Source organism: Gorilla gorilla, chromosome 7 (genome assembly GCF_029281585.2).
Source record: "Gorilla gorilla gorilla isolate KB3781 chromosome 7, NHGRI_mGorGor1-v2.1_pri, whole genome shotgun sequence".
Classification (NCBI taxonomy): Eukaryota; Metazoa; Chordata; class Mammalia; order Primates; family Hominidae; genus Gorilla; species Gorilla gorilla.
The window spans coordinates 30,833,713-30,852,744 of record NC_073231.2 but is presented as its reverse complement, the minus strand read 5'-3'; the positions used below and the strand labels follow the sequence as shown (position 1 = coordinate 30,852,744).

The window sequence follows — 19,032 nt, the reverse complement described above, 5'->3', positions numbered from 1 at the left end:
AGGAGCACTCCAAAGAACCAGGGCCAGGAGTCGCTGGGTCCGTCTGGAAGTCATCATCTCTGGGACAAGATGACTCAGTCGTCATTGAGCAATTTGTTCCAGGGCTTGCAGCAAGTCACCCGCCAGTGAAAAAAATCCCACAGCCCACCTTGATCCATGTGGATTGCATGATGCAGAGAAGTAGAAACCAAGCCATAGAGGTCAAATGGCTCCCTTCCTAACAGGGAAAGAAAGACACAGAGAGAGAATGACAGAGGGACTGAGAAAGAGTCAAATGAAAGATAAAATGAAACAGAAATCAGGAAAGAAGGGAAGAGAAGTGGAGACACAGAGATGGAGAGATCCCAACAGGCAAAGGGGAGGAGGGAACATAAAAGGCAGAAAGGAAGGAAGAAAGAAGGGGACCCTTTTATAATGTTCATTTCAGATCAGCCTAAGATCCACCATCAAAATGAACGACATGCCCTCAGGCTTTCTGTACGAGGAGAGAACTCCCAAGCGTAAAAGATGCAGTGTGATTATCGAAATTCATGTAGTCAGCGGCGGGTGACAACAGGGCTCAGCTGCATTCATAATGCATGAGGTGCCTCATGGGGCGTCCTCTAGAGGAAGCACTGGGAACTGCACTTCATCAATTAGTTACAGTGGACACCCTAGTAATACCAGAGACCCAGCCCCAGTTCAGAATGCATCAAGAGAGTTTATCAAGCACCAAAACATCTGGATGTGATAGTGTCTGGGGCAAAATGCATCCCCACACCCCACAAAGCTGCCTTACATACCCCAGCAGAAATCACTCCCAGCCTTGGAGGGGAGGTGCATGATGTGACCAAGGATTCTGGGGCGGATGGAAACTGACGTAATCTGTGTATGTGCCTAGTTTATTTCAACCACATCAAAGTAAGTCCAGCTCTTGCACGGGGGCTGGGGGACATGTGCCTGCCCACCCCACCTTGGCGTGCACATGGCTTTAAATAGATACTAACAAGGCCGCAGCAGTGGAGCAGAGGAGGAAACTGGAGCTCCTGCCTTGCCCGGCTGTAATTAGGTTAATGCTGGAACGTGGTGCAAGTGGCCCACTTGGCATGAGGGTCTGGAAAAGGAGCCCTCCCCAGTGAGGAGCCCCCCTCCCCTCCAAACCTCCCCGCCTGCCATCAGCCAGTCCGGCCACAGCACTCACCCTTCTTCCGTGCCTGGGCGATGACCTCAGCAGAGCTTTTGCTCATCACCTTGGTGATATACAGCGGGCAGTTGGTCTGGTTGGCGATGGTGATGGCACGATTCACGGCTTCGGCCTCGACCTGCAAAACAGCAGCAGAGCATGAGAATGTGGCTCAGCCCACCCCACGAGCCGCTACCTTTATCCTCCACCCCAGAGAGAGGCTAAGATGAAGGCGAGGCTGCTGGTCTCCAAGGTCCTACCCCAGGGGACAATTCGGAGGAGTATGACTTGCCTTGTGTCTCTCAACATTGGTTTGGTTGAACTAATTCCCTCCTGTGGCTGGACACAGTGGCTCATGCCTGTAATCCCAGCACTTTGGGAGGCTGAGGCAGGTGGATTACCTGAGATCAGGAGTTCAAGACCAGCCTGGCCAACATGGTGAAACTCCGTATCTACTACAAATACAATAAAAACAACAACAAAAAAATAGCTGGGCATGGCAGCAGGTGACCGTAATCCCAGCTACTTGGGAGTATAAGGCAGGAGAATCACTTGAACCCAGCAGGCAGAGGTGGCAGTAAGCTGAGATTGCACCACCATACTCCAACCTGGGCAACAAAGAGAGACTAAGTCTCAAAAGAAAAAGAAAAGAAAACTCCCTTCTGACCCTTCTCCAGGTGCAGGCAGCAAGCCTGTGACATCAGCACTGGCCCAGAGTCTGTAAGAAATGCAGATTTTCTGGCTCTGCCCTGGACTAGAAACTCACAGGCTAGAAACTCTGAGGGCGGGACCCAGCAATGTGGGTGATTTTCACACTTACTAACGTTTGAGAACCGCCACACACAGACACTGATTGCTCTCAATTCCATATATTCATTCTGCTCCCAGGGTCTTGAGTCAAGATATTCAGTGATGTGGAGTTTGTGCTGGGCTCCCATTAAATGCTCATGAATGAAGTCAGCATCACCCACGAAACAATGCAGCCTCACAGGGCTCTAGGAACGGAGTGGACCCCGTTTGTCTACACCAATGGCCCCCTGTGTGTGAAGCACAAACGTGGCCAGCCACAGCCTGGTACGACCTGCAGCACAAGATTGGAGAACTGCTTGAGTAAATAATCTGGCGCTTTAAATCAGATGTTCCAGTCAGTGTGGTGGCTCACACCTGTAATCCCAGCACTTTGGGAAGCTGATGAGTGTGGATCACCTGAGGTCAGGAGTTCGAGACCAGCCTGACCAACATGGTGAAACTCTGTCTCTATTACAAATTAAAAAAAAAAAAAAAAATTAGCCAGGTGTGGTGGCGCATGCCTGTAATTCCAGCTACTCAGGAGGCTGAGGCAGGAGAATCGCTGGAACCCAGGAGGTGGAGGTTGCAGTGAGCTGAGATGGCGCCACTGTACTCCAGCCTGGGTGACAGCGAGAGACTTCATCTCATAAATAAATAAATACGTCGGATGTTCAGATGAATGATATTTCAAATCCCACGTGATGACTGTGGAATATCTGATCAGGCAAGACTCCCTGCATCAAGTTCTATCCTACAGAGGAATCACCAATCGGCAAGGGAAGGAGCAGGTGAAATTGTGGAAGGCAGATCTCAGAACATCACTGTCTCCCTCTCCATCCCAGCAAAAGGGCTCTGGCTTGAACTCTTGGAGGGGAGGGACTGGGGCTTACTCACTGCTTAGTATCTTCCATGCCCTGCCCCCAATAGCTCCCAATGTCCTGCCTGATACACAGCAGGTGCTCAAAAATGTTTGCTAAGCATATAAATGATTTCATTTTATGTTCATGGTATTTCAATCTAGGCTGCTCCACAGAACACTGTTATTTTTCACAAGAAATAACTGAGCCCCTATAAATGAATTGGCTACCTTGTCTCCACCGGAGCTTGGCCAAAAGATTAAATTCTGTAATTGCATTAACTGGTAATCTAATTTAGCATAGCTGAGACAACTTCACTCACATTTGGCCTTTCAGGCATCAACTATGTGAAAAGGGATGTCTAGAAATCCACAGTCCAAGCAAAGGGCTCTTGAAAAAGCTCATTAAACACCCAAATGTTTTTCATTCCTAAGACAGCTGAAGGACAAGCCCTCTCTCTCCACTTGCAGCAGAGATGCCTGTGGCCCGGCAGCACCAGGCGGGGGCAGGGACGTCTTGCATGGGTGTGAAGTGTGAGATGGACTCCACTAGAACCCTCAGCACCTCCCAGAGATACAGGTGACTACTCCGTTTATTGTCCCAACACGGGGTTTCGCCATGTTGCCCAGGTTGGTCTTGAACTCCTGGGCTCAAGCAATCTTCCCACCTCGGCCTCCCAAAGTGCTGGGATGACAGGTACAAGCCACTACGCCTATCTTCTGATTTTAATGATGAGGTAACTCAGAAAGGGAAATGACCTGTCCAGGGACAGACAGCAGTGTCAGGACATCTGTCATTCTACAAGGCCTGCTGGAAAGTGCCTGTCCCTGTGAAGGGTTCTTCATTATCCTCATCTCCAAGTCCCCACTCTCTTCCCAGACATCAGTCTTACAGCTCAGAGCCACTGTCAAATTCTATCTCTACACTCACTTTCTGTCTACCTCTTTCCCCTCGCCTTGTCCACAGTCCCTTCAGAAAGGATCACTTTCTTATCTGTTTTGCATCCCCACAATGCCAGGCACTGCCCGGATTGGCACGCAGGCTCAGCTGCCACTCCTCTCAGCCACAGATGGTTCAGTTCCAGATGTCTGCACTCCCTAGTGTCCTTTCCAATCCTCTGGGTGGAAAACAAGGGAAAATCCTACTGGGTGGTCTCACATGGTGGGTTGGGAAGAAAGGCCTAGTGGGTTAGGAACATGTTTTGGAAAGTTCAAATCCAAGAGAACCATCATGCTAGTGATGGATAGGTCACCAAACTGCAGAGAAGTTACACTGGGGTGTGTTTCATTCCATCAGCAGCACCTCCCCAAGTAGACTGGGAAGCTAAAATTCACACAAAATCGTTCCATACTTGTTCTCTTTATCACCCACACAGGGTTTAACACACAATAGATCCCTCTTGACAAACTCACCATGAGAGGAGACGTCAGCCGGCAGGTGCCTGTGGGCTTGAGTTCTAATCACGCTCTGCCACTATCCAAGCCTTTCAAACCCCCTGCATCCCCCTCCTCGCCTCACTGGGCTGTCATATGGCTAAAACAACTCAGGGCCTGGCATACAAGAGGGGCCTCTAAATCAGCTGAAAAACTGCATCCCATACTGGTGCATCCCTGGATCTGCCAGCCCTCAAGGAGACTCCATAATCAGTTGCTGGGGATTCTGAAGTTCTCAGTGCAACGGCTGCTGGGCCTAATCATGTAAAAATGGTTTCAATTTCTCTGGTTGAAATAGTAATGACATGGTTTGGCTCTGTGTCCCCACCCAAATCTCATCTCAAATTGTAATCCACACGTGTTGAAGGAGGGACCTGTAGGAGGTGACTGGATCATGGGGAAGGTTTCCCCCATGCTGTTCTTGTGATAATGAGTGAGTTCTCACGAGATCTGATGGTTTAAAAGTGGCAGTTTGCCTTCTGCTCACTCGCTCTCTTGCCGCCACATAAGACGGAACCTGCTTCCCCTTCACCTTCCACCATGATTGTAAGTTTCCTGAGGCCTCCCCAGCCATGCAGAACTGTAAGTCAATTAAATCTCTTTTCTTTATAAATTACCCAGTCTCACGTATTTCTTTACAGTAGTATGAAAATGGATGAATACAAGCAACCAGAATAACAACTCTCTGAGAGCTTTTTCCTCTTCAGCAAAGCCAGGGCCCTTTCTTTCTGTGTTTGTGTACTTCTCTGCAGAAAGCAGGAGAAAGAAGGAATGCAAGCCCCTCAGAAGGCTCTAAAACTTGAAGAGTGAGGGTCTCAGCAGGAGCCTCATGTAGCATTTGCAGAAGTGGCATTTGCTTTTCTCAGAGGACATCTTCTCACCTCCTTGTACAGCTGGTACATGGCAGGCAGAGGGACTGGCTCCCAGTCACCAAACGGGAGGAAAGCAGGAGGAAACTTTCTAATAAAGCCCAGGCCCAGGTGTGGCTTTAAGCTGAGTATGTGTACACTGCGGGAGGGGTTGGGGTAGCAGGCAGGACCCTGCACTTTCTAGCTCTCCGCTTTGATAACTGGGCAGTCACTTAACTTCATGCTTCTGGAGTGTCCTCATATAAAGAGAGATAACCAAGGAGCCCACTGCAGCACAGCTCTGGTACCACCACTCATGGGCAGTAGAATGTAAATGGTGCTCCCTGAATACAGCCATGCAGCCTGCATGAATGGCATCCCCTGGAGTTGTGGGAAGGAGATGTTGTTGTACCTCCTGCACAGGACAGTTACAAAACTGAAATGTGGGCCAGGAACACAGTGTCCAGCACACGTGAGCACTAAATGAAGGCAGCTTTGAACAGGGCTCACGTGAGAACTGTGTCAGCCCTCCACCTCTCCCGGACTCTGCATTTCCAAGGCCCAATCCCAAGACTGCTTCAGGGCGGAACAAAGCCCTGGGAACAAAGCCCTGGGAACAAAGCCCAATTCCAGGGAGGTCAGGGCTGAGAGCAACCATGGCTTATGCTGCCATGGTTTAAACCACCTGACAGGTGGATCCTGGGGAATCTGGCGAGGGCAGTCACAGAAGCCGGCCCAGAGGGAGAAGTGAAACCACAGAAACGAACCCTTGCGGTGTCTGCAAAAGTGGGATGGTGCCTGCATAGGTATGTGCAAGCGCATATGTGCATGTGTGTGCGAAAATGTGTGTGTACACCTATGCGTGTCTGTGCTTGTACATGTATATATGTGTATGTGAAAATACGTGGGTACAACACATATGTGCGTGTCTGTGCCTGTGCACGTGTGCGTATGCTAAAATGTGTCTGTGTGTGTACACGTGCATGTCTGTGCCTATGGATGTGTGTGTATGTATATGTGTGTGAACGTGAGTGTGTGCACGTGTGTGTGCTTGTGCACGTGGATCTGTGTGCACACAAATGTGCATAAAATCAGCCTCAGGCATGTTTATCGTCGGCTGATCTTAGCCTGCTCTCGCCTGCAAGCTGTCCCCTGCAATCACTGTCCACCAGCCACGGTCTCAGCATGGAGCTTCCCTCAGCTGACACAGGGGCCTGCCTGCCTCCCTCATCCTCGGGCCAGCGCCAGGCCACCCTTTCAGCTTTTAGCATGCATGAGAAGGTTGATAGCTACAAAAGAGCCTGCATCCCTGGCCTGAAGCAGGAACGTGCAATCCTGAAAATGTCACAGCTTGCATTCTGTCATCTGGGGAGAGGAAAATGTCCTCAGGGCCTCAAATGCTACTGAAAGTGTCTTGGAGCGTGCAGTTCTGTGTATCTGCCTCTGCATGTGTATGTGTCTGTGTATGTCTATGTGTCTGTGTGTGTCTAAGTGTCTGTGTCTGTGTGTGTGTATGTGTGTGTATGTCTATGTGTATGTGTGTGTGTGTAGGTGTCTATGGCTGTGTCTAGTTGTCTGTGTGTCTGTGTCTGTGTGTGTTACTATGTGTATGCATGTGTGTCTATGTCTGTTGTGTGCCTACCTGTCTGCGTGTGCCTATGACTGTGTGTACATGTGTGTCTACGTGTGCATATGCATGCAGCAAGAAGGACAGAACAAAGCGTGGACCCTGACTGTGTGCAAAGCATTCCGAGTGGCTCCCACTCTCGTCTTTCTGCCTGTCTTGACTCCTTTCTCCTCTTCCAGCCTCATCCCTTCCCCTCAAGTCTGAAAGGATCCCAACCACCCCCTCCTGCACCCGAGGCAGTACACAGATGGTGCCTTTGCTCCCAAGCCCTCCTGAATCCACTTCCTTATCACAGGGACCGGCTCCCCTCCCAAACTGGTACGAACATGACCACATCCCAAACTCAGGGTGGTGGCACGGTGCTGACATTCAGCGACTCAGTGGCCACAGCCCTTCAGGGAGCTCTTGCCAAGCTCCTCCCTCCCAGGCTTCTGGAGCCTCCTCACTGTCAGCCTCCACTCAGGCCCTTGGTGATCTGCCCCCACTGCTCGGCGCCAGTCCCTTTTCTCCCACTTCCTCCCATGAAGGGGAAATCCTGGTGGTTCCCTGGAGATTCCCTGATTGCACGCTTCACTCGAAGCTGCAGGCTGCTCCCTAGTCAGGGTCCCTAGAGCCTGACATCCAGCCTGTCATTAAGGAGCCAACTTCTGAAAAGTATTTCACAGCCACAAATTCTAACTGATGAACACAGATTCTCCATCACCTAAGACATGTGCACCCTCCCTTTAAACTCACACACCTCAGCAAGACGGTGAGTCTCCACCTTTGAGCCAGCACAGGCCCCTGCTCTGAATCTTCCCCCCATAATTTTAAAAGATTCTGTCTACCAAACTGCGTATCATGTGATATCCTGTGCAGGGTTACCTTGGAAAAACTTACAATTCCCCACATGCCTTCTAGGCATTTAGAAGAGCTTTTCCATCCTTCCAACTATGTTTTGGTGAATTTTGGTAAGATATTGGAGACCATAAGTTGTGAACCACTAAAATCTAGATTGCAGGATGCCAATGAAGAACTGCTTGTGTCTATACAAGCAAGGGCTTGAAGAATTACAGACAGAAAGAAGAATCTTCTGGCGAAAGAGTCCACACCACCTTACCCTCAGGAGCAATCTAACACTTCACTTTGCCTGCGTAGACAGACAGACACACACGTGACCCACAGCTTCTCAGAAAGACCACAGTCAGCATCAGAGAAGCCCCCTTCTCAACAGGCAGGAAGCAGGTTCCCTGAGGCTCTGCACAGTGCCCAAGGGACACTGATTCACGCATTCCGCTTGGTGGCCATTCACCTCCTCAGGTCGGCTCAGCACATGTCCCTCGGGGCCCGTGATGCCCAGATCCAGGATCCTCTGCTGCTCCTGCAATGTTTAGAGAAAGTCAGGCTGTGAGGGAGAGTGGATTTTGCACAGCTCTGATGGCAGAGGCCCGGGCATGCAGTTATCTGGGCAAGATGGAAAATTGCCACTGCCGATCGTTCTGCCCTCATCCCAAGACCTCATGAAGAGAAGGGTTCACTGCCCTGTTCCCAGTCCCGCCTGAGCAGGATGGATCAATTACAGCCTCCCAAAACCCATTCAGCTGTTCCCTGGGATGCTGATGACTGGTGCATTTGCAACCCTCAGCCACGGTGTAAAATGCCTGTGTGTGACGTGAGGGTTCCCGTACCCCACCGAAGGCAGCTGCGTTACAGCACCGAGAGAAATGGCCTCTCTCTGCAATAGTAACTGACTTAGATGTTCTGTGGCACACACGGAGAGGCACGTGTGTCACTGGCATTCAAGCCATGGGTGAGACTGAGCAGAGCTCCAGCAAGGGAACACCAGGTCCCTCTGCTTTTCCACCTTGGTGTTAAGCTACAGATGTAGCCTCCCTTTCTTAAGCCTGCCTCTCACCCTCCAGGTGATGAAGAAATGACGAAAAAGAAAGCCCTGTACCTCTGCAATGATGTCGCCATTTTCTGCGTGGACTTGGGCTATGGCGCCAATATCCCGGATCACACTCAGTACTTCATAAATCTGAGAGAGAGACAAGGGTGGGATCAGAGACAGGGACTTCCATCTTCCTGTTCACAAAGACAATCATCTCCCCACCAACAGCATTTCTGGGATGAGAAACAGGACACCTAGGCGATTCTATTAGCCTGGCTTTTTTTGATATGACGAGGGCAATGTTTCTGGCCACATTTGATGGAGAAAGACCCCTCAGAAATTAATAGAGGCAGTACAACTTAGCAGGACGTGGACCAGGAGTGAGAAGCTCTTGGGTGACACCTGGCTCTGCACCAGGTTTGCTAAGGAGGTTCTGAGTGCCGCTCCCAGACACGCCATGCGGGGCAGAGCCTCAGATCCAGGGCGGCGGAGTGGCAGTGCTGGGGGCCAGGGCACTGCGTTCATACTCTCTTCCAAGGCTCAGTTACATCAGTAACTGCATCCACCAGCCACTTCCCAGGAAGCTAGGAAACATGCATACATCGGAGACTGCTTTCCCAAACAGCCACAGCCTGAAGGTACCAAATGTCAGGGTGCCTCTTCCAAAAAGCCAACTTTCTTACCTGGCAATCCGTTAGCTGGAAGCGATCTTTGAAAGCCATGTACACGAGGAAGGAATTTACCCCTAGTGCAGACAAAATAGAGAAGTGGACTTTTAATAGATAAACCAAATAACCAAATAAGGGATAAGAAAGTGATAATACTGTCTGTGTGTGTACGTGTATGTGTGTGTGTGTGTGTGTGTGTGTGTGTTTCAGTACAGAGAAAGAGAGAGGAGAGAAATGGAGACACAGAATGGTAAAGGAAGCAGAGTACCATATAAATAACCGGTGAATGTGGGATGAAGAGGCACAAGGGTGCTTTTTAGTATTCTTACAATCTTCCTGTAAGTTTACAAGTATATCAAAATTAAAAGTTGCCAGTGTTTGCACATCCATGTTCATAGCAGAATTATTCACAATAGCCAAAAGGTGGAAGCAAAAATCAAGCCTCCATTAACTGATAAATGAATAAACCAAATGTGGTCTATCCATACAATGGAATATTATTCAGCCTTTAAAAAGGAAAGACACCCTGACACATGCTACAACATGGAGAAACCTTAAGGACATCATGGTAAGTGAAATAAGCCAGTTGCAAAAGGACAAATACTATATGATTCCGCTTGTATGAGGTCCCTAGAAGTCAATTTCACAGACAGAAAGTACAACAGCAGTTGCCAGGGACTGGGGTGAAGGACAGTGGAGAGTTAGTGTTTAATGAGCGAGTGTAGTGTTTTAGTTTTGCAAGATAAAGAGTCCTGCGGATGGAGGGTGGTGATGGTTGCAACAACATTATGAGTGTATTTTAAAACAATGAACTGCACGCACACTTAAAAATGGTTAAGATGGTAACTTGAATGTTATATTTATTTTACCACAGTTAATTTTTTAAGCTGCCTCTACCAAACAAGTCTGTTGCGACTGTAACAAGAAAATGAATTAGAAGTTTCTGCCTATGAAGAACTGTGATAAATGTCTTTTCTTTGGCAGACAGACTGCCTTCCATGCTGATTTTTAAGAAAATGATTTTTTAAGTTAAGAAAAGGTCCATTAGTTCAACAAGCAGATGTCGCAATTCTCATCCTGGCGTCTTGGAGTTCTTGCCTCCCTAGGCACCAGACCAAACATCCCTGCCCAACATTCATCACAATTTTAAACAATTGTCCTGACAACCTCGCAGCCTTGGGGCTTAATTCAAGCCACCTGGGGGGTGCTGGGAGCTGCCTGAGTTAAATGCCTCTGGACATCCTGGCCCTTCTCCCGTTGCCAGGCAACAGTTACCATGGTAACCCTCCTGCCTGGTTTGGAGCAGATTCAGTCTAAGTATCCACAGTTAAACCACTTGGAGTCTCTGCATGCTCAAAAGTGAGAAAAGTCAAAGGTTACCTGTTTTCTTTTATGTGGAAGCTTTGTGCTGGAAAGAATCTTAGAGGACATCTAGTCCAAGACCCTCATATATGAGAAATGTTTAAAAAACTGAGACCCATAAAATTTCAGCAATTTACCCAGGGTCACACAGTTAGTCTGTGGAAGATCAGAGAAATAAACCCAAGACTCTTGCTTTTCATTCCGGGGCATTTTCTATCATTCTAGTACCTAGAGATTTCCCTCTTGCCATGTCACTCACAGCACATGGTGTTTCTAAGCCTGGAAGTCCCCAGAACCCTAAAGCAATAGGTGTTTCCCTGAACACTAAGATCCAGTGAAGTTAATCTGGTCTCTAGCCAAGCCCAGCGAGACCCAGGAAGATGATGTGGCCTGGCTCTTCCCCGCAAACCCCCGAGGTTCTTGTTGACAAGAGTCCCAGAGGCACCTTGAGGTGGTAAAGATTCCTCCTGCCTCTCTGTGAATCTTCCCAATCCCTGGAAATTTGTTCTCCAAAATAATTCTAGGGAAAGGAAAAGCCCTCTCAGGTTGTCACTCAGTTTTGAAGTGTCTCATAGCCCTCAAATCTATCCTAGATCCATCCAGGTTTGTAGGAAGGGGCTGCCCAACACTCTCCTGAGACTGTCAAATCCTCACTGAGATATGTATTTGTTATCTTTTGAGGGTAAATCTCTCTCTCGGCAGCCTCAACTCCCCACCCTGGCTAGAGAGCACGGTGCTCACAAACCAATAAGCTGTGAGCAGCTGTCACCTAAGAACAGGTCCCAGCAGTAAGCCACATCTTCTCTTATCATCAGTGAAGGCTCATGTTACTGCACTGGGTAAGGCCACCTCCAAACAGTATAAGCTGCAGCCCAAAGCCCTCTCTCCTTCCCAGGGGCAGGCATGGGCATGAGGCACAAATGGGATCTGGAAGCATTATCACTTTCTTCCCAGGGCTGTGCCAGTTGATGGACTGAAGCGGAAACATCTGCAGAGGGCATTGACTCAGTGCAACCTACCATGATCCTTCACAAGCGCTTCCATCTCCTCCTGGATGCCCTTATGCCACTCGCTGATGTCCACATGCAGAGAGTAGTCACAGCAGGACTTGCTGTCGGCCCATTCCCTCCACTGGTCAAAGGCAGAGAGCAGGCTTGTCCCAGGCTCAGGAACAACGTGGTCAACTAGAAAGAAACAGACATATGTCATCATCACCAAGAGCCTCAAGGGCCATGGGCCAGCAGGTATTTTCCCACTTGAACCCTGAATAAGGCTTCTTGGGTTCAAAATCGAGATGGTGATCTCTACAACCAGCTTCTAAGAATCCATGTAACCCAGCTGATTATCCAAGAGGGAGAAAGCAGAAAGCAGAAACTTGGCATTGGATGATGTCTCCAGCGAAACCACACATGCACTGCCCAGATCTGATTTCCCAAAACCCCTGAAAGCTCAAGCGTTGGGTGCATTTCACGGACAACGAGTCCTTATGGACAATGGCAGTGTCAAATGGCCGGGGAGCAGCCAAACCCTTCTTTGTGTTGAAAGCAGCTTACGAGACGCCCCCCGCCAGACGGCAGGGAACTTGAAGGTGCTGGAGCAGAGCCACACGGACCGGGCCTTTCAAAAGTTCCCGGGCATTACCTGCTCTCTCATTACCGCTCACATTTCTGCAGCATAATACCACTTTGTAATTTAAGGGAAATCTTTCATCTTAAGAGTTCAAAGTGTTTTAAAACTGCAGTCATTGTTATATTACTATGTAGGTAGGCTGATCTGGAAGACTGAGGACTTTGGATGCAAGCTGACCCGAGTTGGTTTCCTGGCTCCTTCATTCACCCGCATGGTGTCCTGGGGTAAACTCCTTAATCTCCACTGCCCTAATTTCTGTGCTGCTTTAAAATGGGGATATTACCTAGCACATACATTTGTTATGAGGATTAAAGGAGATAGCATATCCATCAATCTTATGTCATTCCCTGATTTAAATCCTCCAATGGCTTCCGCCTGCTCTTCAGATAAAGATTCAAGTCCCCAGTAAGGTTTGCAAAATCCCAACCAGTGTGGCCCTGGCCTACCTCTATAACATGACCCTGGACCACCTCTCCCTTGTACCCTGCTCTCCAGCTACACGGACCGTTTTTCAGCTCCTAAAATATCTACCTGCTGCCTCCCACCACAGGCACTTTGCACCTGCTATTATCTCTCCTAGGTCTTGAAGAGCTCTCGCCCAGTTAACATGATGGCAGGAGGATTACCAGGACTATTACTACCCATCTTCTGCACACAAGCACTAAAATACAAACTGAAATGATTTGTCCAAGGTCAAATCAAACTTGTGCAACAATAGAAATAAAAACCAGGACTGAACACTTAAAGCAATGAATCATTCTTCCTAAATATTAAATTTTCTACACACAGGTAAGCAGTTCTGAGCTAAGAAAACATCAGTCCATGTAATGCTAGAGAGCTCAGATTTCTGAAATGGATCAAATCTTGCAGACTCTGCTAAATTCTGATCAACTGGGCTTGGATTTGTATATGTCAGAAATATAGCCATTGCACTTTGGGAGGCCAAGGCAGACAGATCACATGAATCAAGAGTTTGAGACCAGCCTGGCCAACATGGTGAAACCCTGTCTCTACTAAAAATACAAAAATTAGCTGGCCGTGGTGACACACGCCTGTAGTCCCAGCTACTTGGGAGGCTGAGGCAGGAGAATTGCTTGAGCCCGGGAGACAGAAGTTGCAGTGAGCCAAGATTGTGCCGCTGCACTCCAGCCAGGGCAACAGAGCAAGGCCTTGTCTCAAAAAAAAAAAAAAAAAAAAATATACACACACACACACACACACACACAATATGGCCATCTAAGCTGAATTTTCTTTTGACAAAATTTACTTTTTTGTAAGTATTAGTGTATGTAAATAAATGGGTACACACATATCTGGTATCTGTAATACAGATAATGTTATCTAATAAAAACAAAAATGATGTCCAGTTTAAATGCAAGCTTATTCCATCAGTAAAATGCTGATGTAGAAAAGTTGACAAAATAATTCCAATTTTTCTTCTTAAGTTGTATGTCCCCTCATCAACACCCAAAAAAAAAATAAAAGAAAGAAAGAGAGAGAGAGAAAGAAAGGAAGAAAGAAAGAAAGAAAGAAAGAAAGAAAGAAAGAAGGAAAGAAGGAAAGAAAGAAAGAAAGAGAGAGAGAAAGAAAGAAAAAAGAAAGAAAGAAAGAAAGAGAAAGAAAAGAAAGAAAGAAAGAAAAAGAAAAGCATAAAAATATCACTGTGTAGCAATCAGTTTGGGCAGAATCTCCCTACCCACTCCCCTGGCTTCATCTCTTGTCCTCCTACAAATCACCCTTCAGAAGCAGCTAGAAGGATCTTAAACCTTTCATCAAACACTGCCATTCCCCTTATTAAATCCTTTAGTAGCTGTCTACCATCCTTAGAGTCCAATTCAAACTCTTTCTCTTGGCCAGTCAGATCCGGTCCTAGTTGATCTCTCCAAGGTACTCTTTATCCCTGACCTGCTCACCCACAATGGCCACCCCGGCCATTCTTCACTTTGACCTGCCCAACCCCTGGGCAACTTCAAGCCTGTGCACAAGCAGCCCTCTCTCTCTCTGGAAACCCATTCCCCTCGCTCTTGACTTGGGCATCTCCTCATCCTTCTCACTGGGGCTATATGTCACCATCCCAGGGTGGCATCGTTTCTGAATCCGTTTCACTCATTTACTCTCTGACCCCTGACTAGAATGTAAACTCCCTCTGAGCAGGTACTGAACGCCTAGATCAGAGAAGAGCCAAATGAATGCTCTAAATAAGTGATGGAATATTTCCTTCTGGCTCTCACATTCCACTTGCAATCAGGTCAAGCAGCAAAGGAGGGGCTCTCCTGGGAACCGGACCAGCTTTTGCTGCGGCAAAGACCCCTCCCCTCAACACTGCTCTGCCAGACCCTCACTTATGGAAATGCATTCCTTTCACTGGCCAGCAAAGGGAATGAGCAGAAATAATAATTTTTTTTCTGATGATATGATTCTTTGAGTAGAAAATTTCAAAAATACAGAAAATTTTAGGGAAAGTTAATAATCCCATTACCACCACCACCCCAAAATCAACCTATTCAAATTTGGGTGTATTTTTACTGCCTTTTTTCTATATATTATACCTTATTCTATTTCTTTATTTATAGTCCACTTTCTTCCCCCAAAAAGTTTTAAAGTGGTTTATAGAGATACATAAAATACAAGAAAATGTGATAAACCAGAAAGAGTAATGCAAGATAAAGCGGAAGAAAAATAATGGTAAAATAAAATCAGGAACGAGGCATGTATGTATGTGTATGTATGTATGTGTGTATTTATATGTGTATATGTGTATGTAAAATACGTGTATGTATATGTGGATGCAAGTGTGTACATATGTGTGTGTTTGTATAGATAAATACTTGACATTTAGTCTTATACATTGGCTAAATTTAGAGTTAGGCTCTCTAGCCAATGTAAATAAGGAAGCCTGATAGGTTTAACATATCTATTTCCTTTAAGATTAAAAAAACAAATCCCTCCTAAGAAGAAGGATAAGTACTGGTGACACTAAGACCCACATGCTCATAGTTACTGAATAATCCTTTCCTTCTATTGAGTCATGATGACTTTAAAAAATACTTTATCATTATTATTACTAGATAACGTATCTAATAATGTTTTAAATTCACTCATACTTTACAGAGAGACAATACCAGGTTCTGTTCCTGGGCTATTTTGCTCCATTCATCTCAATCAGTACTAAATAGAGCAGCTTTTTGATACATTTTAATATCTGGTGGCAAAAGATCACTTGAGGCCAGGAGTTCGAGACCAGCCTGGGCAACATGATGAAACCTCGTCTCTACTAAAAATACAAAAATTAGCTGGGTGTGGTGGCAGGTGCCTGTAATCCCAGCTACTCAGGAGGCTGAGGCAGGAGAATCACTTGAACCCAGGAGGCAGAGGTTGCAGTGAGCTGAGATTGCACCACTGCACTCCAGCCTGGGTGACAGAGCAAGAGACTGCCTCAAGAAAAAGGAAAAAAATAAAAGCTCCTGTCCTCCACAAGATTTTCTTCCCTTCTCCTTAGGCCAAGGCACTCATTCCCATTGCAAGGCTCAAGCAAGCCATCTAAAGCCTTACAACCATCACCACAATCTAGATTTAGAACATCACCAAAAAAGAAAGGCTGTACCCACCTGCAGTCACTCCCCATTCCCTCCTAGCCTGCTACTCCCAGCCCCTGGCAACCACTAGTCTACTTTCTGTCTCTGTTCCACTCACCCTTAGACAAAGTGGGGAGGGTGACAGACAAGGACAACTTCAGGCTGGTGACTGGACCCATGACTCCACATCCCAATGATGTATTGTCAGATCATCTGGTGCTAGACTCCTCAGACTTCAGGGTGCACAGTAAAGATCTCCAGTGTTCCTTAAAACACAGGTTCTGGCCGGGTGCGGTGGCGCATGCCTATAATCCCAGCACTTTGGAAGGCTGAAGCAAGAGGATCACTAGAGCCCAGGAGTTCAAGACCAGCCTGGGCAACACAGCAAGACCCTGTCTCAAAAAAAATAACATAAAAATAAAACACAGGTTCCCAGACCTTACCCCAGAGTTTCTGACGCTGCAGGTCCAGACTGGGACCCAGTAATCTGCATTTCTACTAAGCAACCCGGGAGCTACTGAGTCTGCCTTGAACTACCTTGAGCATCATTAACTGAGTGCAAATCTTTTCCCAAAACTTCTCCCTCCACCTCCATTCACTCCTCTCCATTTACCACGAGGGGCCTGTTTACTACACAACAGCATCATCACTTACAAAAATAGCATGTTCCCTGGCTGCAATCCCGTGGCTTCCTTGCATATCCAAATTCAGCTCCGGGGGTTATAAACCCTTGAAAAACTCAGGACCCGGACACAGCTGAGCACTTTGGGGAAATAAACATGCTTCTTTCAAGAGCTCGTGACACTCAGAAACGTGTCCACGAAATGCCTCCACATGTTTTCCCACAGTTTTCTTTCCACTGAAGCTCTCCTGGGAAGAGCTGCTCCAAGGGAATAGGGCAGAATGTCATACTCACTTCCGGAGGGAGCAGAGTCCCTACTGAGGACACAAGCCTGAAAATGACTTGCACAGAGCTCACAGGCCTTTCCTCTGGTGACCTCCCTGAGCTATCGGCCCCTGCAAGAGGGCAGCCTTGGCAACCCGACTATACCAGCAGTGAAAAGAGAATGCGCTTGGGGGTCAAGGATCCCCCAAATTCTAGTTTTTGCTGCAGTACTCCCTCACTGTGGTTTAGCCTTTGGGAACCTCCATTTCTTTTTTCTTTTCTTTTTTTTCTTTTGAGACGGAGTTTCACCCTTGTTGCCCAGGCTGGAGTGCAGTGGCGCGATCTCAGCTCACTGCAACCTCCACCTCCCGGGTTCAAGCAATTCTCCTGCCTCAGCGTCCTGAGTAGCTGGGATCACAGGCGCGCGCCACCATGCCCAGCTAATTTTTGTTTTTTTTTTTTGTTTTTTTTTTTTGGTAGAGATGGGGTTTCACCATGTTGGCCAGGCTGATCTCGAATTCCTGACCTCAGATGTTCCTCCCAACCTCGGCCTCCCAAAGTGCTGGGATTACAGGCATGAGCCACCGCACCCAGCCAGGAACCTCCATTTACTCATCTATAAAAAGATAGGCATGAGCTGGGTTCAGTGACTCACACCTGCAATCCCAGCACTTTGGGAGGCTGAGGTGGGCAGATTGCTTGAAGCCAGGAGTTCGAGACCAGCCTGGGTAACATAGTGAGACCCCAAACTCTACAAAAAAAAAAAAAAAACATTACCCAGGCATGGTGGTATGTGCCTGTAGTCGCAGCTACTCGGGAGGCTAAATGGGGAAGATCACTTGAGCCCAGGAGTTTGGGGATGCAGTGAGCTATGACTGCACCACTGCACTTCAGCTTGGGCAACAGATCAAGACTCTGTCTATTAAGAAAAAAAAAAGGTGTAAAACCACATACCATGCAGGGCTGCAAAAAGTTTACATAATAAAGTGTAGGTAAAAGCACCTGGCAAAATGCCTGGCACATACTGGGTGTTCCTTCCCTCAGGATAAGTGACTGGAAACACCCTCATGGTCTGCGTGGTAGGCCTGTGAATCTGGTTTATGAGAGAGCCAAGAACATGCCCCAGGACAGTGGCCTGAATTTGCAAGTTACAAGCAGTCTCTGAAAAAGGACTATTCCTCTTATTACGACTTCTATTAAAACTATCAAAGGACCCTACTGTTTTTTTTTTTTTAACAGTTTTATTGAGGTATAATTCACATGCTATGCAATCACTCATTTAAAGGGTATAACCCAGTGGCTTTTAGTTCACTCACAGAGCTTTACAACCATTGCAATAATCTAATTTTAGAACACGACTCAAAAAAGAAACCTGGTACCCACTTACAGTCACTCCCCATTCCCTCCTACCCCTGCTACTCCCAAACCCTGGCCACCATCAATCTACTTCCCGTCTCCATAGATTTGTTTATTCAGGACATTTCCTATCAATGGAATCATATAAGATGTAGTCTTGTGCGTCTGTCTGCTTTCATTTGGCATCATGTCGTCAAGGTTCATCCATGCTGCAGGGAGAATCAGTGCTTCATTCCCCTCCTGCCTCAAGTGGTTCCCTAATGTTCTGCATTTTGGATATTAGCAAAATGTGAGACACAAAGTAAATAAGCTGCTCCCTAAAACTTCAAAGAGAAGACCCGTTTGGAGTTTGCCATATTTAAATGACCCTACTTTTAATTTTTTTTTCTTTTATCCTTTTTCTTTTGTTGAGAAGGCGTCTCGCTCTGGCACCCAGGCTGGAGTGCAGTAGCGCAATCACAGCTCACTGCAGTCCTGATCTCCTGGGCTCAAGCAATCCTCCCACCTCATCCTCCCAAGTAGCTAGGACCACAGGCGTGCGCCACCACACCGTCTAATTTTATTATTATTATTATGTGTAAAGACAATAGGTCTCGCTATGCTGCCCAGGCTGGAACTTTTTCTTTTTAAAACTCACTATAGACTCACATGGAGTTTTAAGAAATGACACAGAGAGAACCTTCATACCCTGCACCCCGTTTCCCCCAAAGGAAACATCTTGCCTAATTATAGTACAATATTACAGCCAGGGAGCGACACTGATAGAGAACCCAATATCATGAGTTTTTAAAGAGCTAGGCTGGCAGTATTTCTGATAAGGTCTCAAGGGGCCCTTTGTAATTAAAACCAGGGATGTCAGAAACACCTTCCCTGCAGTTCCAGTTCTGGAATTGAAGCAGTTGAGCAGGTACCACAGTCTGTAAGTCAGCTAGGGGTTACGCACGTGGAGCAGGAGGGAGGAGAGAGGATG

At 47.2% G+C, this 19,032-nt stretch overlaps 1 protein-coding gene across 3 annotated transcripts in view; it reads right to left on the bottom strand.

Annotated features, from left to right (window-relative positions):
• DPYSL2 (dihydropyrimidinase like 2) overlaps window positions 1-19,032 on the bottom strand; it is a 143,581-nt gene that overhangs the window by 22,122 nt on the left and 102,427 nt on the right. For all 3 annotated transcript variants that reach the window (XM_004046807.5, XM_004046806.5, XM_019032275.4), the window contains exons 4-8: window positions 11,636-11,800; window positions 9,270-9,331; window positions 8,653-8,733; window positions 8,008-8,076; window positions 1,181-1,301 (exon numbers count right to left, since the gene is read on the bottom strand). In XM_004046807.5, coding sequence (XP_004046855.1) covers window positions 1,181-1,301; window positions 8,008-8,076; window positions 8,653-8,733; window positions 9,270-9,331; window positions 11,636-11,800 — 498 coding nt within the window. The remainder of the gene's footprint in view (window positions 1-1,180; window positions 1,302-8,007; window positions 8,077-8,652; window positions 8,734-9,269; window positions 9,332-11,635; window positions 11,801-19,032) is intronic.